Source organism: Manis javanica, chromosome 16 (genome assembly GCF_040802235.1).
Source record: "Manis javanica isolate MJ-LG chromosome 16, MJ_LKY, whole genome shotgun sequence".
NCBI classification, from domain to species: Eukaryota; Metazoa; Chordata; class Mammalia; order Pholidota; family Manidae; genus Manis; species Manis javanica.
Window position 1 is genome coordinate 60,453,845 of NC_133171.1, and position 26,362 is coordinate 60,480,206.

The 26,362-nt window shown below is 41.6% G+C and overlaps 2 protein-coding genes across 6 annotated transcripts in view; one reads left to right on the forward strand and one right to left on the reverse strand.

The window, feature by feature from the left end:
• Positions 1-483: 483 nt before the first annotated feature.
• POLR1H (RNA polymerase I subunit H) lies at positions 484-4,308 on the reverse strand. 2 transcript variants are annotated; one of them, XM_037026870.2, is made up of 6 exons: positions 4,153-4,308; positions 3,720-4,008; positions 3,437-3,592; positions 3,080-3,180; positions 2,741-2,850; positions 484-698 (listed from the first exon to the last, which is right to left on the reverse strand). In XM_037026870.2, exons 2-6 carry the CDS (start codon positions 3,868-3,870, stop codon positions 674-676), a joined length of 543 nt encoding a protein of 180 aa, XP_036882765.1. In that variant the 5' UTR covers positions 3,871-4,008; positions 4,153-4,308; the 3' UTR covers positions 484-673. The 2 variants fall into 2 exon arrangements, with proteins under 2 accessions (XP_036882765.1, XP_017526003.1); XM_017670514.3 differs by lacking the exon at positions 4,153-4,308 and having other exon boundaries at positions 3,720-4,146.
• Positions 3,861-26,362, forward strand: part of ZFP57 (ZFP57 zinc finger protein) — a 30,580-nt gene continuing 8,078 nt past the window's right edge. For 3 of the 4 annotated variants that reach the window (XM_037026556.2, XM_037026563.2, XM_037026561.2), the window contains exons 1-6: positions 3,861-4,030; positions 7,013-7,087; positions 7,483-7,597; positions 22,233-22,277; positions 24,839-25,342; positions 26,059-26,185. In XM_037026556.2, the coding sequence (XP_036882451.2) occupies positions 25,253-25,342; positions 26,059-26,185 (217 nt within the window). In that variant the 5' untranslated portion in view covers positions 3,861-4,030; positions 7,013-7,087; positions 7,483-7,597; positions 22,233-22,277; positions 24,839-25,252. The remainder of the gene's footprint in view (positions 4,031-7,012; positions 7,088-7,482; positions 7,598-22,232; positions 22,278-24,838; positions 25,343-26,058; positions 26,186-26,362) is intronic. The other variant, XM_037026567.2, reaches the window with a different exon arrangement.

A 26,362-nucleotide genomic window follows, 5' to 3' on the forward strand; every position in this document is an offset into this window, starting at 1 on the left:
TCTTACTACCCTGATGGACAGTGACTGCAATGGGGTGGGTGTGGGGACTTGTTAATATGGGTGAATGTTGTAACCACAATATTGCTCATGTGAAACCTTCATAAGATTGTATGTCATGATACCTTAATAAAAAAAAGATGTTTTAAAATAAAAAAAAACTTTTGTATGTAAAAGCGAACTTACATGCAATAGAGCTGCTTAAATTTTCTGTTAAATCTCACTATCCAAACTCCTACTTTTTGTTGCCCTAAATTCAGGAACCAGATTTATACAGTGAGAGAATACTTATAATTGCTTTATAATATTAGCCTCATTGCTGGCTCCATATTTTTTGTCCTTGGGTTGTTTTGTTTTGTTTTCTTTCTCATACACTAACTTATCTTTTTGTAGCTGACATATTTCTTCAAAGAACAAGTATTTCTCTATAAGCTCATTTAAATTCTTTTTGGAACAAAACATTATAAATAAGATACATAAGTCTGGTTCTTATGGAAAAATAAAACTTTAATATGGAAATTCAACTAGGTATACTCGAGGGACAATCTGCTCATGTTCATCTGCTGCCCTTCTGATAGCAAAACATTGCAACCAAAGGATGGACAAAGGATCCGTTATCCTTCACCTTCCAAGGACAAGGAGAAAGAGCGAGTGTTGAATCACCCAGAAAAAAACATCAAGAGTCTTCCTTTTCCTGGAACCTATGAAGAAAGGAAGGACTTATTATATATTTGACCAAAGGAAAAGGTTCTAGCAGTGTAAGATGAGAATTAATCAAGGAAGGACTTTTATTTATGACACTGTGGAGTACTAGCTCCTAAACAGTCCTCTGAATTTGAGGCAACTAAAAATGCTGGAATTAAAGATATATAAATTACAAAGTGTGCAAAGATTTCTTAAGATACAAAATGCACTAGCCATAAAAGAAAGGATAAACTGGATCTCATAAGAACAAAAACTTTCTGCTCATTAAAAAAAAAAAGGTTAGACTGGGTGAAAATACTCTCAAAAGATACAACTACTGTATAAATATTTTTAATCCACTGATAATATGGCAAGAAAGTAAAGGCCATCTTCACACTGGGTAAAATGATACAAAACCAGGAATCTTGACGGGTAAGTTAAAACTGAAGCCTCTGCTGGTGTAGGGAGGATCACGGGGAATACCATGTAGCACAGAGAAGACAAGTAGTGACTCTGTGGCATCCTACTACACTGATGGACAGTGATTTCAATGCAGTATGGGGGCGCTTGATAATATGGGTGAATGTAGTAACCACAGTGTGTTTCATGTGAAACCTTCATAAGAGTATCAATGATATTTAATAATAAATATATATATATATAAAACAAAAAAACAAAAACTGAAGCCCCAGCTATCATGGTGTCCTTGCTGTTTTGACAAGCACATGGATGAACCAGAGAAACACCTACAATGTCTGAGAGGAGGTACTCTGTATAAACTTGGGGAATCCCCAAAGGGTTACCCTCTGTGTAAAAGGGAATCAGAAAAAATAAAAATCAACTCTGCAGAAGGGGAATCTGTCTCACTAGGTAGAAAAAGAAAAAATGTCCCCTGAGAATTTCTAACCATAAATTGGCCCATCCATGGATCTGCAGCCCAAATTCATACTATTTATGTGCTCCAAAAACCTGAAGCCAAGAATGTAAAGTGCTCGGTAGTGTCTCAAGCACCTGAACAGGAAACACAAATGCTGAGAGAACAGCATTCACCACAGGCCTCTGAATTCCCACAGTTCAAATTGTAAAAAACCCGAGCTTACAGTAGAAAAAAATCACAAAGTGAAGTAAAAAGAACCATGAGAGAGTCAGTAAAAAGAACAGCAGCATCAGACCCACAAAAAGTGTAGTGGTCATCTGAATGATCAGACACAATATAAATAACCATGTTTAACATATTTAAATGTATATTTTAAGGGAATATGGCAATTTAAAATATTAAGGAATTGGGATTACTAAAAATGAGATTTGAAAAATAAAGTAAAACTCAAAAAACAATTTTTTCTAAGCAACAATAATTGAAATAAACTGAAGACAGAATTAGTGGCTTGGAAGAGAGACCTGAAGAATTTATCCAGAACCAGCATTAAAAGGGCTGGAAATTAAAAACAGGGTGAGAGATGGAACAAGAAAAGGTCTAATTCATTAAAATAGAGCTCCAGAATGTGAGAATTGAGAACGTGGGGGAAAGACTATATTCAATGAGGTAACAGCTAATAATAATTTTCCAAGATTGATGGGGAAAAAAAAAAAGCAATCCTCAAGTTTTAGAAAGTCCAACAAATCCCAAATAGGATAAATAAAAGAAACCACATCCTGATACATTGTAGTGATACTGCAGAATACCAAAGACAAAAGTTCTTAAAACCATTCAGAGACCATGTTCTTTAAATCACACTTGACTACTCTTCATTCAAGTAAAATCTTGAGTGCAGAGGAAGATCCCAAAAAAACATGCTGACCACTAAGCAATACCTGCCTTCTGTATTTTTTCATTTCCTTTTAAGTATCTTAAAAGGTTTAGTTCACTGGCTATAAGGACAAGAAAAGTGTCATTTTTAAAAATAAAAAAGATCACAAATCTCCTTATTACCTGACCTGTACAGCAATTAGGAATGGGACTACAGGAAAAATTGTTTATTCAGCACAAAAAGTAAAACACTAGATTTGTTCAGTTAGCAAACAAACCAAGAAAGGGCAGAGGGAAGGGAAGGTTACGCACTTGCAGTTGGTACAGGTGTAGAAGACAGTCTGTCCTTCATCAGCTGAGCGCATCTGTCTGGTGTGGTATGCCATTCCCTCATGACCACATCGAGTGCAGTGCCTGTCAACCTGGGAAGAACTGGTGGGTTAAAGTGGCCTAATTATAGCCCCCTACTTCTCATAGGTTCCTAAAGTCTATCTATTCCTAATTGGGCTGTCACAGTCCTCAGACACTGCTGCTCTAAAGACCTCTCTTCCTTCTTGGAATTGGGTACAAAACTCTCCAGATCTCAGCAATCACCCCTGTATTTCTTTCCCACCCTTCTTATGGAGACAGTCCTTGATGTTATAAACTTACCACGGGTCCCTGGAACTCAGGTCCTTCCTCCACCGTCACAGGCATGGTTGTCCCCACTTTGTTGAACACAACTGAGGTCTTCACAATCTTCCCTTCGAAGTCTGCACAGGCAGTAAAAATTGTTTCTTACTTATAAAAAAAGAACCGTTTGCGGGAGCTGACAGCCGAAACTCCCTGTCAGTTAGACCAAGAGGCCCTTTATCTTTCGTTTCAGGTTTCGTCCCAATATCAAAATTATAAGTGCCTGATCCTGCTTTAGGGTCCATCTCCAATCCCACGGATCTTAAGGTCCCTGTCAAGCCTCCGACCCTTCCATGCTGGGCCCCTAGCCTAAGGCGCTGCAATCGAGCCCCTCACCTCGCACGTTTATGGAGAAGCCACAGCGCGTGCAGGTGACCGTATCCTGAACCCCGGGCAGAGGCAGGATCGAGCCGCAGTCCGGACAAAAATCCAGGTCCGACTGAAAGCAGGAGCAGGTGCGGTTGAGGTCCATGACGGACAGGTAGTTGAGGGCTGAGAAGGGGATGAGAAGTTTATTCGCAAAGGAGTAACCCCGTCCCCACACAGGGGTCATTCCTATTCTGTTCCTACACATAGGAAAGTACAAAACCCAAGCCCTCCTCCCTGACATGCCTCGTGCCTTTGCGACCAACGTGCCCAACCGTCCGTAACTCCCAGCACGCTTCGAGTAACACCAGACTTCGGGGCTTTCGGGTAGCCGGCGAAAGAGGCCAGACAAATCCAGGGTCCGGAGTTAGGGCTTTGCGGCGGCCGCAGAGCAACGAGCGCATGGCGGGCTAGAGCGTCAGCGCCCTCCAACTCACTATTGGCTGTGACGTCATAATTTATCACACACGGGAATCCCGACCGACTTCGAGAAGGTAGGAACCTCGCTGGAGAAAGATGGTGGCATCAGTTTCAGCCTTGTCCTGTGACCAGATAACGAAACAGGTAAGCGATGCAGTGCCTCCAGCTACGTTTCCTCTCATGGCCCTCTGGGATATTTATTCTCTTAGTCTCGCATTTTACAGGGACGTAGTCGCGGGAGCGTTCCCTCTGAAAATCGTACTTACCGAATACTAATTTATGATTAGAGAACAACTTCCGCCGTTCCTTGGCCGGTCTTTCCCTTCTGCGGCTGCGCAGTGTTTAAAAGCAAAGCCAAACATTGCGCGTTACAGTTCCAGTGCTTATTGAGCCTCGTGGGACAAGCAAGGGCTCTTAGCAGAGCTCGTAATTGGTCGCGTGCTTCGGGGGATGTTCTGGGCTCTTGTAGGGGTGAGGCAGCTTCTTAAGAGGCAGGAAGTGGTGAGGGTGAAGGCGGAGGAGGAATGTTTAGTCTCTGGAAACGAAAGGAAGCAGGGATGAAGTGGGACACTTAGGAAGGGGCTCAGGACTTTGGAGGTGGCGGAATAGAAGTTGGGACTCCCCCTCTCCTCCCTTAGATGCCTGCCAGATGAGGGAGGCTAGCGTCAAGGGAGCAGTCCTGGGTAGGATTTCACTTTGACTTAGGTCGAGTTTGGCTTTCAGTTGTGGACCCACGTCCACCTGGTCTCCTTCCAACCAACTCTTAAATCAGCTGTTATCCATTACGTGAACAGTTGACATTTGCCTAATGTTTTGTAAAACATGACGACAATATCTGTAGAGAATATTTCTATTTGCATTCCCTGTAACCTACAATCTAAAGTAGAAACTTGTCATCCTGAAGGGACGTCTACATGAGTTTTCTAGCTCCCTCCCAGCCCATCCATCCTCATCCAACAAGACAGCTGTGAGCACTGCTCACATATAAAAGTTCTGGAGCCATCACCATTTTCTCCACTGAAAGAAAAGCTGTGGTCTCTTCTTGAGAGAAGCTCTGGGTTTGCCTTTTTCTACAGTAAGACACACAATGTAGAAGGGGTCAAAATTCAGCAAGCTACTGGAGAGTGACAAGTCCCATAATTTCACTTACCTGGGTGTCATTTTGTGTCTTACAAAGGGTGGTCTATTGCTGAGCCCATGATGATAGGCATTTTTATTCTCACTTCTCTGTCCTTTTTTTTTTTTTTTGAAAATGGAAATTGAAATTAGCCTTCCCTCCCCAGCTTTCCCTTTTCAGTCTGACAAACATTCACTAGAGCCACCATGAGTTGAATACTTTCCTAATGCAGTAAAGGAGCATAAGCATTGTATGGCATGGCCCTTTCCCAACAAAAGCTCACAATCTGTTCAGTTAGTATGTATTAAGCACCTATGCCAGTCTTTGAATTGAGGCTACAAAGTTGAAAACTTTTCTGTGATCCTAAATAGTACAGATGAATAATTAGAAGACAGTGGAAGTACACTAGTAGAACAAAATGTAAAGCCCAGGACAGGTATATAAAACAAATATGGTTGTATACTTTAAGAAAGGCTGTTAAATGTTTTAATAAAAAGATAGATAAACATGGGAATATAAGAGAAAGATGCTCAAATATTATGTGATAAGGATAATCACCAATCCAGAAATCATTAGTTTTGAGAAGTTGGGATCATAGACCCTAATGTTAAGTACTGTGCTAGATGATATGTAGAGAAACAAAAGCAAGATTGTCATATTTTTTAAATCCCAAAGTAGGTATACATAGGCAAATAAGAATGTGCCTAGGAGGTCTATGAGATACGATGTTTGATAGCAGATCCTTTCTGGTAATATAAACAGATCATTGTATTTCTAGATAGAAGGTATAGTTCCCATCCTTTGTAAGTCTTAATTTCAGTATCAAAATACTAAAAGGCAGTATATGACTTCAGATATCACAATGCAAACAATGACTGATTTCCAAGTGAGTTGTAGAAGTAAAAATGTTAAATGTTCAGAAGAAGGCAAAATTACTGTTACATAGAGTAGACTGGAAAGACTTTATAAGAGAGTCAGAGGCTTGACCGGTGGAGGATACACAACTGCTATTTATTGAGAACTTAACCACATATCAAGCATTGTGCCAAGCTCTTCAATCTAATTCACATTTGTTCTTTAAAACCCCCAAGAGGTGGTTTTTGTCTTATTATATCTCCACTTTGCAGATGAGGAAACTGACATAGAGATTAAGTTACTTGCCCTGAGTCACACATCTAAGAGTGGTAGAATTAGGACATAGCCCTGTCAGGCTTCAGAGCCCATGTTCTTAACCATAAATAGTATAAATAAAGCACAAACATGAAATGCCAGGCATCCTCATTGGCTTAAATACAACCTCACAGTAAACTCAGACTAGACCAGGATGACACATAAAAAGTTGGTAGTCTTCACTTGTGCTGCCATCAGCCTGTCCTATAAATAAACCCAGAGTAACTACAAATTCCCATTCTAAGGGTTTCAACATGGAATGGCCTCATAATGGATTTGAGATGAAGGATGATTTGCAGTTTACGGCAGGTAAGCATAGGCTGGACAATCAAATAAGAACAAAATTTCAGAACAAAAGATTACAGTGCAGAGATGCTATATGTGCTGATAGAGGCAGAGAGGGCCCAGATTGAGAAACTGCAGAAAGAGAATGAACTGATAACACTGGAATCTGGAATTATCTCAGAAGACAATGAAGGCTGGGGGACTAAGCAACCTGATATTAATGTGCTTGGGCAATGCTTCTCCAAGCAGCCTGTCTGTTCCGTCTCCCAACCCTTGGTACAAATTCAGAGTGGTCCATGTGGAATCCACAGGAGAAGTATGTCTTTAGTTTGCATGGTAGGATTATATGTTTTTACTAAAAGAACATTCATTATTCTTCACCATAGGAATGCAGTGGTTTCCCGTGGAGGAAATGGCCCTGCTGTAGTCCTGCCTATAGTGGGTTTCCTCTTTCTGAAGGGAAATACCCTTGGTCTTGGTCAAAACAATTGAGTGAGCAGATGTATTCTGGCACCCCCTGACATTCTAACTACCCTTGCTATTTTATCTTCCAGATTGGCCAGGCTAAAGCATCTAAAGACCCTAGAATTGCTGCAGATCAACAGTCCCCACTGGAGAAGAAAATCTTGGTAAATAAATTATCTTCACATACAGTTTGGAACTACTAGGAGAAGGGACCTTAGGTTTAAAATCCTCCTAGCAGCCCAAGTGATACCTCCTGGTATGTCTACACTGGCAGATGTTCTCTAGCTGTATGTTTTCTGGCTATATCCATACTTTCAGAGCAAAGTATTATTTTGAAAACTCTTAACAGTATATTTCTAAAAACTAGTTGTTGATTTGGATGGTGGGTACTTGAACTTTCAGAGCTCACAGGCTCATGTAGGAGTGATGGTAGTTACACTGATGTAAAGAAAAGGTCACACATCTTTTCTTGGTGTCTGTAGTGAGGGTAAGCTCCTGTTATTAAATGTGTTGGAAGTAAAAACTGGGTCACATAAAATTCTGTACCCCACTTTGACAGAATCTAGGTGGTGTGCATGCAACGGCAGCATGACAACTGATAAGGGGAAAACATCAAGAGGAGCATGAAACACTGTAGGGAGGAGGCTCTTTCTCTTGACTACGGGCTTGCCAAGGTGGAGTCTTTTTTTTTTTTATTAAGGTATGATTGATATACACTCTTATGAAGGTTTTACTTGAAAAAACAATGTGGTCACTACATTTACCCATATTATCAAGTTCCCACCCATATCCCAATGCAATCACTGTCCATCAGTGCAGCAAGATGCCACAGATCCACTATGTGTCTTCTCTGTGCTACACTTTTCTCCCTGTGATCCCCTACACCATGTGTACTAAACATAATACCCCTCAATCCACTTCTCCCTCCCTCCCCACCCGCCCTCCCACACCCCTCCCCTTTGATAATGACTAGTTCCTTCTTGGACTCTCTGAGTCTGCTGCCATTTTGTTCCTTCAGTTTTGCTTCATTGTTATACTCCACAAATGAGGGAATCATTTGGCATTTGTCTTTCTCTGCAAGGCAGAGTCATACTATAATAAAAGAACAGTGGAAATGGTAAAAGAACAAGAGACAGGTGGTGAAATCAAGGAGAAATTGGAGAGGAAAACAATTCAAAGCATAGACAAAAACGGTATTATTGGGTACCTGAGAGAGAGAGATGAAACACACAGAAAGGCACATACATCGAGCAGGACAGGACAGAGATCTTAAGAATAAAACATTAATACCATTACTACATCCCCCCCTAGTTGAACAATGTTCCCAAAAATTGTTTCAGAAAAGCGTAACATCCAGAACATACAGAGAAGAAAGTTGGTAAATGAGTGGGAGCAGATACAAATGAAAGATCACCAGGAATGCATGCTTTGAGGAAGAAAACTTAAAGAGCAAAAGCTCAAGGAAAGAATCTTGAGAAATAGCCAGAGCCAGCCACCCACACACGAGAAGCATGGGAGAATAAAGAAAGAGATGGAAGAGTTTGAAAACGTTACTGCATATCCACTTTTCCAGCCATGCAGTAGAAGTCAGATTAAAGTGAATGTTCTTATGGAAAAGTGTCAAAATAGAGAAGAAGAGAATACAATTGTAAAACCACATCAAAGAAAATTCTTAACTATGCCATGCTTTTTGAGAGGTCAAATAGGAAAAATAAAAGATTAGTAAAGTTTCAATGCTTTTATGACAAAAGTTCTTAACTATTTATGGTTAAGAACATGGGCTCTGAAGCCTGACAGGGCTATGTCCTAATTCTACCACTCTTAGATGTGTGACTCAGGACAAGTAACTTAATCTCTATGTCAGTTTCCTCATCTGCAAAGTGGAGATATAATAAGACAAAAACCACCTCTTGGGGGTTTTAAAGAACAAATGTGAATCTCTTAACCTTTTTTTTTATGCTAGTTTTCATCTTTCCCCAGGGTTCAGTGAATATTCCTATTTATATCAGGTACAGAAATATGAGGTAGTTCTGGACTTGAAAATTAGCTATTTTTAGTTGCCTTAAGTTTATTCAAGTTACTTATCCTTTTTGAAGTTCACTTTCTTCATCTTTAAAAGAATAATAATATTTCATAGCATTTATGGGAGTAATTTTATTTTTGTAAGGCATAGGATATATTAGATGCTTCATAAATAATAGTTTCTTCACTGCAGAACACCTGGATTGGGCAGTAATGGTAAATAAGGACTTGTTCTAATCTGCCTCTCCCATTTCCTCTATTCTCAACCCTTAAAAGTTATCTTGATGTGGTTGCTATAGGGAACTACTAACCAGGCCCTAAAACTCTTTAACTTGCACTATACAATTTTATTTGTATGAGAAACTTAATTTTGAGAACCTCCTGTATGCCAAGCATTGTTAGTTACAACGAGAAAAGAGAAGTCCCTGCCCTGGATTAGTTTACAGGTAATGGGTTAGCTCTATAAGCATAATAAAATGTGGTAAGGGTTATGACAGACGTATGTATAGGTGCTGTACAGAGGAGGGACACCCAACCTGGCCTAGGTAAGCAGGATGAGGGGGAAGGTCAGAGAAGGGAGTGTAGAAGTCTCTCACATTTCTTCCAGCTCCACAGTTTGTCACTTTCAATCACCCACTTAAGCAAGACCTTCCCAATGTTAGGATATACTCAGGGTAACCAAATTCACCCTCTCAAACAGATGTCCTCCAACACTCACTGATGAGACAGAGAGCAAATTTATGAATACAGTGAGAATTCTGATCAAGTAGAATGAAATTTTATGGGTTTCTAATCAGTTGTTTTTCTTTCCAGACACCAGAAAGTTGGGAAAGTAGGGTTTCAGAGTTAGTAGAAAATTAAAGAAATGGAAACCGGATGCCCTAAGGAATATTATACTTGAGTTGTGATCATTCTGATGCCCATTCTTCTTTACTAGTAGGACCATTTACCCAAGATACAGCTAGATCAGCACTGTTCAATAGAACTTTCTCCAGTGATATAACTGTTCTCTGTCTTTGCTCTTCAGCACTGTAGTCACTTCCCATATGTGGCTATGGAACATTTGAAATGTGGCTAGTATAACTGATAAAGTGAATTTTTTCTTTTATAAATAAAATATATTTCAGTGTACAGTGACCACCATATATTGTACAGCATGGCACTAGATAACCCTAACTTCTATGTTCTAGATTTCTGTCCCGCAATCACCTTTCTCTTTGACAGTATTTTCGGGTATAGTAGATCTGCTCATCTTACATTAGTATCAGTTTATTTCCTTTGTTTGAGAGGCTCCCTAATCACTTGCAGATTCAGAAAGCACTGTAGAGAACTTTCTGTGCAAATGCAGGAGATAGAAGACTTAGAAATCCAAATCAATAGCGTAATAATGATAAACCCTTTGAGTTGAGTGGGACTAACAAGTAACCTAACATGTAACTATTAATAACTTTTTACCGTGAGATTTCCAGTGCTGGACATATAAATTGGTGAGGTCATCTGCACACTTTTCTCCTCCAAATCTAGCATAAAAGCAACTGATCTTAGGACAGTTGCACAAAAAAAAATGTCTGTGGTTAAAGTGTCCAGTTTGGCCACGCCTGAACCCATCATCTCCACTTCACAAACTCTAATCACCTTTTCATTTCCTTGTACTGTGTGTGAACGGTACCATAATTACTCCCTAGCATGCTTACTTAAATCATGAGTCATGCTTAATGCTTTTCTTTTGTCCTGTAGTCTTTTCTTTTCAATGTGAAATGTAATATACAATTGAAATGTATATGTATAGTTGGAAGAACAGTAAAAAAAATCCAGGTATCCACTGCTCAGGCTGAGAAATGAAACATTACCTCACCCCAGAAGGCTCCATGTGCTCTTCCCCTTCACATTCCTTCCCCATCCCTAGAAGTGATCACTATCCTCAATTTTGTGATAACTGTTACCTTTTTATAATTTTTACCACCTATGTACATATTCCTAAGTGACATAATTACTAGTAGTTGCCTGTTTATAGCCTTTGTATAACTGGAAATACACTGTATGATTTCCTTCTTTTGCTCCATACTATTTTGACTTAATCCATGTTGATATGTGGCACTATAATTCATTTCCTTTCATTCTTTCTCTTTTATCCTCTTTGAAACAGTTTCCTTACTTGATTTCCAGGATAACATGCTTTCCTGCTTTTTCTCCAACCTTGTGGATTGTTCCTTGTAAGTCTCTTTTGTTGATTCCTCCTCATCTTTCCAGTCTCTACATAGCTCCTGGGCTAAATACTTAGACTTCTTCCCAAACTTGCTCTCTTGTTAATCTTCCCAAGTCTCATGATTTTAACATTGTCTGTACACAGGTAAACCATCAATCTGAATGTATATTTCTAGTGTAGTTCATTTTCACGACATGAATATGCCACGTCTTAATTACCTGTTCTACTATTGAGGTCATTTGGGTTATTTCCAGTTTTTGCTTTTGTGTTTTCTCCTACAGATTGTACTTCTGTAAACATTCCCTTAACATGTGTCTGAAGCACATGTGCAAGAGTTTCTCCAAGGTATATAAGCTGTGGTACATTCATATGACAAGCCCAGTCCTGGAACTTGTTAGATTTCCATCTATGTTGTTTTTACCCTCATAAGTCTGTTCTGTAGAGCCTAGCACATATTAGACAATATTTATCAAAAGAAAGGAGGACATTTGTTAACTGCTGAAAACAGGATATTGGTTAATAGCGTGTCCAAGAGAGCCAGGCCAAAATACAAAAACAGCTGATAATATCCAACTGTAACTCCTATACCTCATGTCTGTGAGCAATCATAGTCAACCTTTCTTTGTTCTTATATTTCAGCTGAGGTTTAAAATATCTTTATTAATTTGCTTTTTAATACTCTTCAGTAAAATTCAGGATTTTATTTATCTCCTTTGCCAGAATGTTTTCTCCGCTGCCTTCTAGAAAAGGTCACCTACATGCCCTCCTCTCAAGGTACCTGGCAACATCATAACATAAAGTTTCATTGAAGTGTGAACAAAGGATTGCCAAAGAAGGAGGACAGGGTGCTAAAGTTCCTGGAGATGCTAGTCAAGGACTATCTAACAGTTCCCTGTTTGCTGGAGAAGAGTCCAAGTTTCTTAGCCCTCAAGCACTTTGTGACTTAGCCCCAACAGAGTTCTGAGTTTAGAATTGTGAGATTTGTATTGGGTTCCAGCTCTGCGACATGCTGACTGATGTGAGGAAGCTCTTACTCTTAGGACCGACAGTATGGAAAATAAAATATTCCCCACCCAAGTGTTACGGTGAGATAAGAAATAAAGTGCTTTATAAGCATAAAATGTCAGGTAACATCATAAATTGTCTATCAGTTTACTTCCTCTCCTTTCATAGTGTGCTATAAATGTCTACCCAGATAGAAGCATGAAAACTCCCATAGTTTGGGTTTAAAATGCAAAAGGGAGATATGAATGAAAAGAGGCCAGTCAGTAGAAAAGGAAAAACAGCAGAGGGAAAACAGGCTAATAATAATAGGTAAGCCAAGTGCTTATGTATTGTAGGAGCTTGTTTGAAATATATGGGCACAGGATACCATGGAAGGCAGAATATAGGATGAGCTAACATAATAGAGATCATGGCAAGACATTACCCAGCAGGCAAAAACATGGTTTATTTAGACATAAAACATCTTTATTTATTCATCCCATACGTATTAAACCCTGTTAGTCCAGCACTCTACTGATCGCCAAGGATATAACGATGGATAAGTCAGGGTCCTCTGCACTGTGAGAGTTTGCAATCTAGTGGTAAAGACATTGCTATTTATATTACAAGAAAAATAAAGCTAACAGAAGTGTTCTAAGTGCTACAGAAGCAATGGAGAAGGACTGCACAGCCCTTTGGAATAGAACTAAAAAGCCTCTTGGAAAAGTTTTGGAGAAGAGGTAAACACTTTTTGAACTGAAGGATGGAAGGTTTGATAAGCAAGAAAGGAAACCTGGGCCCAGGGAACAGCAGGTACAAAGGACCTGCACAAGACTAAGGGCTGGGGGAGAGGCAGTAGATGAAACCATGAAGAACTGTCAGGGTCAGAGCACATGGGATCTTGGATGGCAACAGTTTGACTCAGACAATTGGAAGTGACAGAAGAATAAAACTGGTGGGCAAAAGGAAATGGAAATTATTGAATTAATAAAACAGTATAAAACACAGGTTTCCCCCACTGTCCAAAATGCTCCAATTTGGGTCAGAGTTCAGTGTTTGTAGTCATACCTTTGGCATCAGCCCTTTATTAAAATAGTATTGGAAATAGAGTTCTAAAACACTGAGTTTTTAAAAGGTGACAGTGGATCAGGAAATGCTATCAAGGCATTAGAGTACAGTTCTCATCTAGCAAAATTATTGTAAAGAGAAACTCCATAAAACAGGTTGGGACCAATAATGGAAAAAATAAATCTGTAGGGATATATACTGAAACATCGCTTGACAATAAATCAGCCCCACCTGGATCTAAAGTGCAGCTGATTGAGAAGCCTTCCTAGCCCCTTCCATACAGCCCCACCCTGCTGCCAATGGGAAGTGTTCCCTTAAGGATAACTTTAATGTTATTTGAACTTGATTTCAAGTAAGTAAATAGAGGTTTCCCCACTTTCCAAAAGTAGAGTGTTCCTATGAAACCTTTCTTAAGCCAAAATGGCTTAAAAAGAAGAGTATCCTCCACTTCCCAAAAGTTCATGTTGTGCCACTTTTATCTGTTTTCTCTAACTGAAAGAAATCCAAAGAGGATTTTTGCTTTTATGAAAAAAGCCTTTATGGTAGTAATAATATAGACCTTTTGTAAAAGCAAAGTGGTATAATGTGAACTTTCAGAAAGTGGGGAAACCTGTATTTTGTTTGGGGAGCAAGAAGAAATCTAGTGAATTTAAATATTGAGGAGCAGCTGTTGATAGATGTTTTTAGTGGTTTCTGATTTTATAAGCAATTACAGAACTGCTAAATTTGTGAATATTGGTATTTGCCAATATTTTGGTGATTTTAGCCCAAGCAGCAAACTTGGTGGTTATATGCAAAACAATGTAGTTACAAACCATTAGGATTTTCCATTTGAATATGTTTTTACAATGCCAAGTTCTGTCCAAAATGAAAGACACCTGACAAGCTATCAAATAGATTGTTAAATTACAATCTTTTTAAGATTAAGAAAACAAAGAAACAATATTTGAGGAGCACACCCAACTGGTACCATTTTCCTCAGAAAGTTTTCCATGTGAATATAGTAGAAATTCTCAGGAGGCAAGGTACAAGGGTTGGGGGGTTGACATACACATATTTGGAGTAAAAAGGAAGGAGTTTCCTCAATATAGCTTATTTTCTCTGACACAGGAGGTAAGATCATCTGTTTAGAGACAGGAAAAACAAGTCTTAAGTAGTGGGTTTCAATTGTACTAGGGACTCTGGGATTTCTTAAACTAGATTCAAGTTCAAGAGCCTACACTTTAAAAATAATGTTGAAAAGTTTGATGAGTTTAGCTATAGTCATACTGCAGTCAAAGTTTTTTGTTTGTAAACCTTAGAAAGTTGCTTAGACTAATATAAAGAAAAAGGGGGAATCAACACAGTATCTTAAAATATTCATATAATAGGACCTCACTAAAGACTGGAACCAAAGCAGTAAGTATTCCTACGAACCTTTGTTTCTTCATCTTCTCTTGCATCTGCTCATTCACTTTTTCTTCTCTCTTTCTCTTTATTCTTGTAGTGGGAGGTGCCTCTCCACTTTCTTATAACCTTATGCTAACAGCTATTCTCTTTGTCCAGCTACTGCTTCTCAATGGGATCATTCCTATTGACCTATAAATACGCTCTAATTAAGCTACCATACTACATGTAAAGCCAGTTCTCTTAGAAAAATCTTTACCAGCTGCCTGCATTTTGGTTTCAGTGCCCATCAGTCCATTAAATCCCCTTTTACTGAAACATCAAAGAGCTCCATACAGCTAAATCAGTGGACAGTTAAGGGTGGAATGGTAAAAGGAAAAGGTGCTAATGACAGGCAGAAGACCTGACAGGCATTTGGCAGCAAAGGCAGCGTGGAAGAGGGATTCAGGGTTAGGAACCCAGTCCTTAGAGAACAAGAAGGCAAAGTCAGTACTTCTGCGAAATTGGAGACAGGCACGGAACTAAAACCCATTTAAGGAACTGGAGTGGGGTACCAAAGGAACAAGGTAAGAAAACAATTATAGGGCTCAGGATAAAAGACCAAAACAGGAAGACAGCAATGCGGGCAAAACCGGGCTATATATAGAAGAGTTGGGTTCCACTTGGGATGGGACAAGCCTTAGTCATAGGCTGAGCTGAACCAACAGTTGAGGGTTCAAAAAGCCCAAAATAGAAACATTACTAAATTACAGGGGCATGAGGCAAAGAGATAATTACTATAACCCTCATACTGAGGTACAAGAGCTAAAATTTTGAACTCATTAAAGTATGCCTGATGTTATCTTTAACCATAAAAGGTGAAGTGCTTGAAAACAGCCTCAGGATGTATGGTGTACAAGATTGGTGTGTTTTAAATAGATCTAATTATAAAATCTTCCATTGGATTATCACCACAAATTAGAATAAGGCTGAACAAGAGTACATTTTATCCCTCAAGGGGGATGGTGAGCAGGTCAGCAACACCATGATAGCATAGCCTTTCCAAAATTCACCTGCTACTTACTATCCAGTGAATAAACTATACCTCATCTATCATGACATGTCTTTGTTGGTAACCCCATAGCATAAAGGAGGGTAGTGGTGTAGAGGGAGAAAATAAAACTTACTAAGCGTCTGCCAGGTGTCAAACACCATTTTTCATTTAACTACCAACACATCTTGCTTAATATGTCCTGACAGTAGAGAATGAATTGTCTGAAGTCTCCCATATTGACAGAAAACTCTGTTGAGAGGAATAAGAAATGTAGCCAAAGGATTTTCAGATATTTTGTGATGTGCATATAATGTATCCAGATAGTCTTTTATATCTTATATACATGAAATTATGGTCTGTAAGTGGGGGCTTTGTCTTTTACTTGTCCAGTGTCTCTTTTTCTAGTAAACAAAATCCCACCCTCCTCCTCTTAGAGAACTGCTTTCGTCCAAAGCCCCAGCCAATCATAGTACCCTATCCTCTTGGCTGTCGTGATTGACATCAGTGTAGCTAGTGGTTGGCTACAGGAGCTGGCATATGACCCAAATTGCACCAATCAGAATCCTACCCTGTTTCAACAGGCGGGACAAAAACATTTCTACAAAACCATAGAGATATCCATTATGCCCCCTACATAATGGGCTATGTGAGACTTGGGACTTAGCAATGTACTCATTCCAGGGGTCATTGTCCTTATAAGACCAAGTAAGTCCAACAAAAGAATACAAGTAGCTGTGTCAAAATAAAGCTTTAATCTCTTAGGCCGTGTCCTCCCCGCACCACACCCTCTCTACCCCCTCACCCCGCACCGCCTTTTTTTTTTTTTTTTTTTCTTTCACAGGGCTGCCACCCAGAGGATGTACCAGCCAGGCAAATCTGGGATTGCTATTAGGTTGTTAGGGAAAAGAAAGAAGCATCAAGGTATTTCCAAAATAGACCTATATAACCTCCCATCCCTTTCATCCTGATCGGCACTCAGGAAGTGACTAAGAGGACATGATCCTTTTTGGGGGATAGCGTTCAGTGAGTTGCCTTGTTAAGGTATTTGGAACAGGAGGAGGTGAGGGAGAAGAGTAAAAATTCCTTTTTAGTCCACTCTTGATAAGGCTGTTTTAGCCGGTGAATCATAGTAGGAAGCACGAAAGGTCCATTGATTACCTTAATTATCAACCCATTGTCCAGAGGTTTTGCAACAAAAGGCACACCATTGTCGGATCAAAAATGTTATGGAAAGCCAAAAACATGACACAAGTTAGTTTCAAGGGATACAATGTTATGACTGGAATAGGTTTATTGGATTAGAATAACAACACTGTACCCTAAAAAAGTGTCAACAGTGGTAAGGCGCTACATAGTCCTGAGATGTGGTCAAAGATCCAATGAAGTCCATCTGCCAGAGACAGGTGTGAACAATGCCCCTTGCTGTGTGGCCTCCCTCACCATCAGATAAAAGGGGTAGCTTTTGACAGTAGTCACAAGTCCAAATCAGAAACTGAATCCTCTGTGCCCAGTTTATGATGGTGAATGTCTGATGATGCATCCAGGCCACGAGGGACGCAATCTGCAAAAAAACAGGCTCTCTGTGGGCATTCACCTTGATTCCAGTCAGTCTCCTCAGAACAACAAGCTCTTCCTGTGGGCATTAGAGTGACCCGGATGGTCAGATCAGCAGTTACGGTTTCCAGAGTTTGCAGCTGTAAAGAGAGATGTCTAACCAGCCTAGTTTTTCAAGGGTCAGACCAAACAGCTAGACTATATTGACAACAACCCACAAGTGAGTCAGATTATAGGAAGGCTGATCCCGAGGAGTGTTGGCAGAACTACATAAAATGGCCCAAGCTCTGCCCACCAACCAGAGCAACAGTATGCATTTTTGGTTTTGCATAACTGACATTGAGACTGAATGGCTGCATCAGCCACCAGGGACAGCATGGGGTTTCAGCTTAATTGATCTGGAGTGAACCAGGGCCAGGCGTCTAAGGGAATTTCTGTGAACTAAGAGCCCCATCAAACCAACAGCTTTGTTTCCGATGGCAGAGTGGCAGATAAAGTTTTCCCTGAAGGGGTATCTGCCATTTTTTCATCTAAAACAGAGATTCTGGGGCCAGGCCGACTGCATCCTTAAATATGCCATTCCCACTTGACAAGTGAGGCATATTGGGTTCTTCCTATTTTGTTAGAAATAGCATCCAAGTTAACCTACCACTAAATGTGAATATTAAGCTAGCATAGAAGGCCTCCACGAATCAGGCATTTAGGTTTTAATAGGAGTTTAATAGCAAGCTAACACTATTTTTCAAAAAGTGTGCATCCAGTAACCATGTCAGAAAGGTAGGTTCCAAAAGTGAGTACAAGCTGCCTCCCTTTCTCAGAGACTCCAATCAGCAAAATCATCAATCATAGAGACTTGTAGCTGTTGGTTCGCAACCTCTGTATTGCAGGTGAAATCTGAAATTTGGATCCTGTACACAGGGCAAGGAGAGACCAAAGAAAGAGGCAGGCCACTCCATAGTGGTAGGCAGCAGTTCTAATAAACAAAGGAACTTACATATGAGGCTCATATTGGGTGGTCACAAAATGAGTAGATCTCTGCACTCGCCTGGCATAGTCTTAGCAATATAAAGAGGCTTTGGGTTCAGTCATATATTCAATCCAGATGGTCTCAACAACACATTACTCTCTCAAGGCTGTGTCCTTGAAACAGCTTCCAGTATGGCAATAGTGGGTGGAACATATATATTCCAAGGATAGGGGAGGGAGGGAGGATTTTCCAATTGTCTGGGTCCTGCTCATGGGTAAACAGGGTCATGACCTCTTGATGAACTTCGACAGTAACTCAAAATATTTGTGGAACACCAAGGAAGTTTTCTACAGATTGCTAGATGGTTAGGATGGGGCTGAGGTCTTCTGTTTTATTGCCTATGAGAAAGAGTTGGGGCAACAGTTGGTACAGACTGAGAACTAGGAAGCTGATTTAAAAACAGCTGCCCAACTGGTACCCTGGTTGTGGCTACAAGGTCTTCATCATCAATCTGGTGGTTAGCTCAAGGGTTGGTGTCAGTATCTGGAACCAGGACAGCTTCTACCTTTCCTCCTTCTTATCAGTCCTCAGTTCTAGCAAACCCAGGTCCTTAGAATCTTTACACCCCAGGCTCCATAGAGGCTTCCACACTACCCAGCACTCCTCCGATCGTTCTCCACACACAAATCTCAATGTCTATCTGGTGTCTTATTCTGCCTCAGTGTAGTTCCCTTGGCTTCCCCTCCATCCCACATTTCAGAATATTCCTCAGTCTCTGTCATCAGAGTTGAGTCAGTTTCCATTGCCAGTTTTCTTTTCTATTTTAGGGCTTTGCAATGCATCATAGGGCATATGGTGCTGTTCTCCTGTCTATAGCATAAACTGTAATTCCATTGAGCATCTGTGCAAATTAAACATTGCACTGAGTGCTGCTGAAACAGATGCAGAGATAAATAAAAACAGGGTCTGTACCAATCCCTCTCCCAAACCAATGGTCTAATTCTTATTGAATATATGAATAAATGTCCTATTCATGCCATGTCTCTTTGCTGATTCTAAGATTTGAGGTGCAGATCAAAGCAGTAGGTTGTGGTCTGGAGGCCAGCTGCCTAGTTTTTAAATAAAGTAATTTAGAACCATGACCAGGATTTGGACAAGGCAAGTAAGGCGGGTTCATTCAAGTGCAGGGTTAGACCCTGTCTTTATTGGAAGGCTGGTTTAGTTTTTTCATTGGTAATAGGAAGTGCATTTACCATCCCTTCACCAGTCTGTTTTATGCTGGTCTGAAGATGGTGGTAACATTTACATGACTGGCTCAACCTCATGCTTATCCTACAACCTTCCCCACCAGCCAGCTACTTCACTCTGACTCCTCAGGAGCTTCCTCAGCCCATCACCATGAGTTGTCTGTCCACAAGGGGCAGAGCATTGTGCCAAGTAACTTGGGAACACTCCCAAGATTTAAAACCTGAACCTGCTAGCCATCCAGTGTGAACCATGGAGCCCACACTTTCAAGTGTGGACACTTGAAAGCAAAAGGTCTGGTTTCTAGTGCAGCAGAATGTGGGCTTGGCAAGGCTCAACATCTCTGGGCTTTCCTGCCTGTAAAGACAGAATAACAATTCCTACCCCACGGTGTTTGTAAGGATTTAATGAAGACCACATTTACAAGAGTATTTTGTAAATCGTAAAACCCCATGCCAATGTGGAATATAAAAATGATCATAATACAGGAGATATCTAAGCTGGCCTGTGCATACAGTAAAACAACAAATTTGACTGGATCTATACTGTTGGAACTCAACCAAGAATTAGGAGAAGTGCAAGTTGTAGCGCTCCAAAATCTTACAACTACAGACTATCTACTGTTAAAAGAACATATGGGATGTAAACAGTTCCCAGGAATGGGTTGTTTTAATTTGTCTGATTTCTCAGACTGTTCAAGTACAGTTGGACAATATCCATTATATCATAGACAAATTTTCACAAATGCCTAGGGTGCCTAACTGGTTTTCTTGGCTTCACTGGAGATAGCTGGTAATTATAGATCTGCTTTGGTTATATAACTGTATTCCTATTATGTTAATGTGTGTGCGCAATTTAATTAGGAGTTTAAAACCTATACATGCTTAAGTTACTCTACAAGAAGATATGTCAAAGAAATAATCAATCTTCCCATGTTTTCTTCCATCTGCTACCTCTATAGCTTTTCTTCTTCCTTCCTAATTACAACCCTCAAATAGAATTCGTGCCTCATATCGAATTTACCGAGTATCATAACTCCTCCAAGTGGTAAAGATACCTCAAGGCAAATGCTGGGCGTAGAAGCCACTGGGCATAAATCTGCAAAGAAGTAAAAAGCTAAGCTTTTCCGTGCCTCATATCGAATTTACCGAGTATCATAATTCCTCCAGGTGGTAAAGATACCTCGAGACAAGTGCTGGGCATAGAAGCCACAGGGCATAAATCTGCAAAGAAGTAAAAAGCTAACCTTTTCAAACAATATGGCTTCTCTCTCACTTACCAACTTTACATTTCCCTGTATGGTCCCGGAAGATGACTGGTTAGCCAGAGACGGGTAAGATTCCTCAAGGGAGGAACAACCTAAGACAGGCACAGTCGCAGGGGGGCCATCAGGTGAGAATTTGGGGATCAACAGAGGTGAGGCTCAGAACCTCACCCCCCCTGCTTTGAGAGAAATCTTCTGCATCCGTGGATGTCTTGCTGCCCTTGTCTAGCCTGGATTAATACTTAGTCCATAGGCACACACCTGATCATCTGATCATCTACATTTGCCCTTTTACAGCACTAAACTATGTTTTCTACCTTTATCTTGCATCTACCCACCACTTCAGCATTTTATTAAAAATAAAAATAATAATAATAATAGAGGGAGAAATGTGGGATCAACATATAAATCAAGTACAAAAATCAAACAAATATTCATATTTGACCTGATTGTTTATAGGTCATAATGCGTGATCAAAACCGAAAGTTTCTGTGATGAATGCCCTTGTACTGTTCACCATGTAAGAATTTATTCACTATGTAAGAATTCGTTCACCATGTAAGAACTTGTTCGTTATGCTTCAGAAGATTGGAGACTGACGAGAATTAGGCTTGAGATGGATTAATGATTGTACATTGAGCATTGACCCCCCATACTGAATTTTATTGTTGTTAACGACCATTTGATCAATAAATATGAGAGAGGCCCTCTCAAAAAAAAAAAAAAAAAAGCTAAGCTTTTCAAACAATATGGCTTCTCTCTCACTTACCAACTTTACATTTCCCTGTATGGCCCCGGAAGATGACTGGTTAGCCAGAGACGGGTAAGATTCCTCAAGGGAGGAACAACCTAAGACAGGCACAGTCACAGGGGGGCCATCAGGTGAGAAAATGGGGATCAACAGAGGTGAGGCTTAGAACCTCACCCCCCTTGTTTTGAGAGAAATCTTCTGCATCTGTGGATGTATTATTGCCCTTGTCTAGCTTGGATTAACACATAGTCTACAGGCACACACCTGATCATCTACATTTGCTCTCTTACAACACTAAACTATGTTTTCTACCTTTATCTTGCATCTACCTACCACTTCAGCATTTTATTTAAAAAAAAAACAATAATAATAATAAAGGGAGAAATGTGGGATTCACATATAAATCAAGTATAAAAATCAAACGAATATTCATATTTGACCTGATTGTTTATAGTTCATAATGAGTGATCAAAACCAAAAGTTTTTGTGATGACTGCCCTTGTACTGTTCACCATGTAAGAATTTACTCACTATGTAAGAATTTGTTCACCATGTAAGAACTTGTTCGTTATGCTTCAGAAGATTGGAGACTGACGAGAATTAGGCTGGGGTTGGATTAATGATTGTGGATTGAGCATTGACTCCCCCATACAGAATTTTATTGTTGTTAACAACCATTTGATCAATAAATATGAGAGATGCCCTCTCAAAAAAAAAAATGATCATAATACAAAAAGTAACACGGTAAGTGCTAATTAATTGATTAGACAGAAAATAAATTGATTTCTGTTGGACTGATTTTTTTTTTTTTACAAAATGTTTTCTGAAGAAAAATTGCTGAGAAGGGTTGAATTGGGTTCGGTACATGGCGGAGGTAAGTAGAACTTTACCTGGATATGGCCCTTTCCACTCTCCCACCTCTGTCCATCTGTCATCATTTGAATTACTCTGTGTTCTCTCCTTTTGCCTTCGGTTTTCTACGGTACTAAGTGCCTCCACTTCTCTTTCCCGGGGCCTGTGATTTTTTTCTCCTTGGGGCTCTTAGGTGATGCCGGTTGGTGGTTGTGTGTTTAATCATAAGTAATTCACTGTTTACTTTTTTTTTTAAGAGTAAATTAAGTTTGAGAACAAGAACAGATACTAGCGCTAGGTAGGGACAGCGGTTGCAATTGGTAAGAGTCTTGGGGGCTGGTGGGGCGGGGCAGGCTCTCTTCCTTTTAGGTTTCTTAGGCTGTGAACTCTTGACCTTGACGGGCCCACACCTTCCCTGGGACACCGAGCAGGGTACTCGGGGGGCTTGTGGGCGGGGAGAGCGGCGGGCCGGGGGAGGAGCCAGGGCGGGGTCGCGGGCGCCTCAAGCCCGCCGCGGAGGGGAGGGTGCGCTGGGCTGGAGCGGGCTCGCGGCGGAGCCCGGGGACACGCCCCCGAGGTCTCCGTCTTCCGCACGCGGCGGGTAAGTAGGGCAGCCGGAAGTTGAGCTCACGGTGGTGGAGGCAAATGCAGGTCTTCGTCCCGTACTCCCTACCCCTGACCTCGGCCGATGAGGGGAGCATCGTACCTCTAATCTTGGAGGAGCTTCCAACCTCTGGGACCCTTCGGGGAAACCCGGCTGGATCAGAGGTGTGGCCTGGTGCGCCCGCCTCTCCGGCCATGCTGGGGACCGGGTGCCGATAAGGGGCTTCTGGCAAGTGTTGAGAAAGTCGGGATACCAGAAATGAAGTTTTGGGGCATTCGAGACTCGGGCAACGCCGTCCCAGTTAGTGGGACCGATTCTGGGCACAGAAGCCCCTTTCAGTGGGAATGAATAAGCGCCCGCTGTGCCGCACAGTGGGAGCAAAACCTGCCCTGCCAGGCCCGGCCCGCAGGAGGCCTCGGGGCCGGGGTGCGGGAGCTGGGGGGCAGGACGGCGTAGTAGGGAAAAGGGTCCTTCAGGGACTGAGCAGAGACCCGAAGGCCGTGAGGGGGGAGAGGGCTAAAGGGCAGAAAACTCCAGTGGCGGGAGCACCGGGTGGGGCACAGCGAGGGCGAACGCACAAAAACTTACAGAAGAGTTGGGGATTCGCTGATTCCAAAAATTGCTGTGGGAAACCATCGTCGGGTTTTGGGTTAGAAAGAGACTGTGGGGTACTCAGGACTGGAAAATGGCGGCACATTCCCTCGAGGGATTTGCGTTCTGGAAGGGCGGGGTCGGATAAGCCCCATTGCGCCAAAAGTCAGACAAGTCAGTGAGTTCTACTCAGCCTCCTTCCTGGCCTGCCAGCGGGTCTAAGCTCTGGGGGGTTGTGGATGAAGAAAGTACCATCGGAGGTAGAAAGAAGTGACAGGAGCAGGCAAAAGACAGTGGAAATCCAGTCTCTGGGGCCATGCTCCCTCCCGGAACAGCCGGTTTAGAATCTGGAGAAAGAGCCTCTTTCTACCACCCCCAGCAAATGCTATTCTGAGGACTAGTGACAGAGGCTGGTCTTTTGTCCTGGAGAACAGGATAGCCAGGACATGGAGGATTCTGTTACTGGGACTGTTTCAAAATGTTAGTTTTATTGTAATGGGCTGGAGAATAGAATCATCCAGACCCGCTCATGTCACAGAATGACTGAAAGGTCCTGAAGGAGAAGGAGGGGCTCAGCTTCTGAGCCCAGGAATGCACCTTCCATGACAACTTTCTTTTTAGTGATCCCATTAGCTCTGTTGTCAAATGCCCTTTTCCTTGCTGGTATTGTCAATTCGACCACCCATCCAAAAATGTGAAAGAAATAAAGTCAAAAGGTTTTTGCTTTTATTCTTATTATTCCATCTCAAGAGTGAGAAGTGGAGGAAGTGGCTGTCAGCAGGAAAAGGCTAGAGATGAGGCATGTGTGCTTCAGAGCAAGAACTTCCTGGATGGGCTGGCAACCTCAGTGCTGGGCTCATCGTGAGCTCCAAGAAAGTGTTTGCTGACGGGTTGTTATCAGTGTTATTCTTTACAAGAATCTATGTATTCAAAATCCACAGAACTGTATTTTTTTGGTCCTAAGTGGGCTCTTAGTGTCTCCTTTAATCTCATTTTCCAATGAAACCAGATCAAAGTGAAGAGACTTGTACCAGGCGGCTTGTGACAGATCCAGCTGGCTACCTCAGGCACATGCTTTCTTTCCAGAATATCATACTGTCAGTTTAGAGAGTGCTTTGGAACGGAGGGACTAATGCTCTCAGTGGTACAGAGCCTAGGTTTTGACACTGATTCTGCAGTGTCCAAGAGTGCCCTGGAGCAAGCTACTCAGCGTCTCTGCACTTAAGGTTCCTTAAAACGGGGCCAGTAATTGTTACCTCATGGGCTGGTGCTGAGAGTATTCAGTGGTAGGCGTTCATAATTCTTAGTGTTGCCTGACCAAATAAAGAAACTGTTGTTCCTCACTCCCTCCTCTCTTGTTGATACATTTTGTTCTTCTCTGACCTCAGGTTCCTAGAGATGGGCGCCAGCCAGTGACTAGAAGGAGGGTGAAAACAGAAAGATGCCTTCATAGCCCCAACTTGGCATTCCTGGATGATGGCAGCTGAACCACCCTGCCAAAGGGTGACTAGGTCCCTGAACTCTATATGTAGCTTAGGCTTTGAGGGAACCACAGGTGTTCTCAGTTGTGAAAGAAGAGAATTTGGATAGCAGAACAAAAGAGAAAGCCCCTTGGAGTAGGTATATTTGTTACTGGAAGCTGCGTCAAATCCTGAGGACTTTGCAAAGCCTCTCTGTCTATTCAGTTACTGGGAGGTAAATAGCTCCAGGAAGGAGTTCAGTCAGTCTTGGGGGCCAGGCTAGGAGTGGAAAAAGCTAGAAAGAGACACCATGAACAGAAAGTGTTTGGCCAGCTGAAGCCCATGGAACCTGTACAGAAGCTCCCTCAGGTGGCCGAGGAGGCCCTGCTGGAAGCCATGAAGACAGAGTGCTGGTGGAAGGCATGGGTGAAGGTGAGACCAAGATAGAGGGAAGGACCAGCTCCTAGACTGAACTCTTTCATCCATTCTCCTGTCTACAGAGCTGTGGAATCTCAGACTGTTCCAAGCTGAACACCACCCAGGAAAAGGGGCTACAAGCCTTTCTCTGTCCCTGCACCACCACCCTGTCATTCTTTGTGGAGTATCTCCTAAAATTTGTCAAGTGCAGCCTTTTTTCCTTCACTTGTTTTCTCTATTTATTTTCAGTATATACTCCTCATGTTCCCTCTCACATGTTTCTTCTTCCTCTTTCCTTCCTTTCTATACATTAAAGTTGCTGGCTGTGGAGGGCTGGAAATGAGATCACTGGGTGTGAGATCAGCCAAAAGTGACAACACCAAAAGTGACATCATTGTGGGCAGCTCACAGGAAGTGAGCCTGTGTACATAAGCAGTACTCTGAAATAAAACTGCACCACTGTTCCGCCACCAGCGGTCAGTGAACCTCCTGATTCCAACTTTGGTTTTTGTGTCTTTCTTGCTATCTCTGTGTTTTCTTAATCTCCCCATCCACTCCTCTCAGGCTCAGCTGCTTTGCGGAGCTGGTCTCTGCAGCTGGCTATGTGCCTGTCTTTTCATATTTCTCCCTTACTTCCACGGTTTTAATTTTCTTTTAGTTTTCTGAACCTTGAGACTGGATGTCTATATCTGAATGTGTGCAGACTCCCTGAGTCTTTCCTGCTCTTCCAGAAGCCAGTTACCTTTGAGGATGTGGCAGTGAATTTCACCCAGGAGGAATGGCAATGTCTAGATGCCAGGCAGAGGGTCCTCTACCAGGATGTTATGTCAGAGACCTTCAAACACCTGGTATCTGTGGGTAAGAGGAGGGGTTCCCTCAGCAAGCCCCTTGTGGTCCTGGAACATCGGGTTTTCTTGGGCAGGTAGATAAGCTCATAGTTAACCTTACTGACCCTTGGTTTCATACTTTCCAGACATGAAAGATCTGGGTCACTAAGCTTAGAATAAAATACGAAGAGATGAAAGTTGCCTGAGG

Coding starts and splice junctions, on each gene's coding strand:
- POLR1H (XM_037026870.2), bottom strand. CDS start 3,870: ATGCGCTCGTTGCTCTGCGGCCGCCGCAAAGCCCTAACTCCGGACCCT. Junction 3,593..3,719: donor TGGGCACGTTGGTCGCAAAG/GCACGAGGCATG, acceptor TCCCCTTCTCAG/CCCTCAACTACCTGTCCGTC. Junction 699..2,740: donor TACACCTGTACCAACTGCAA/GTGCGTAACCTT, acceptor CTTTCTTCATAG/GTTCCAGGAAAAGGAAGACT.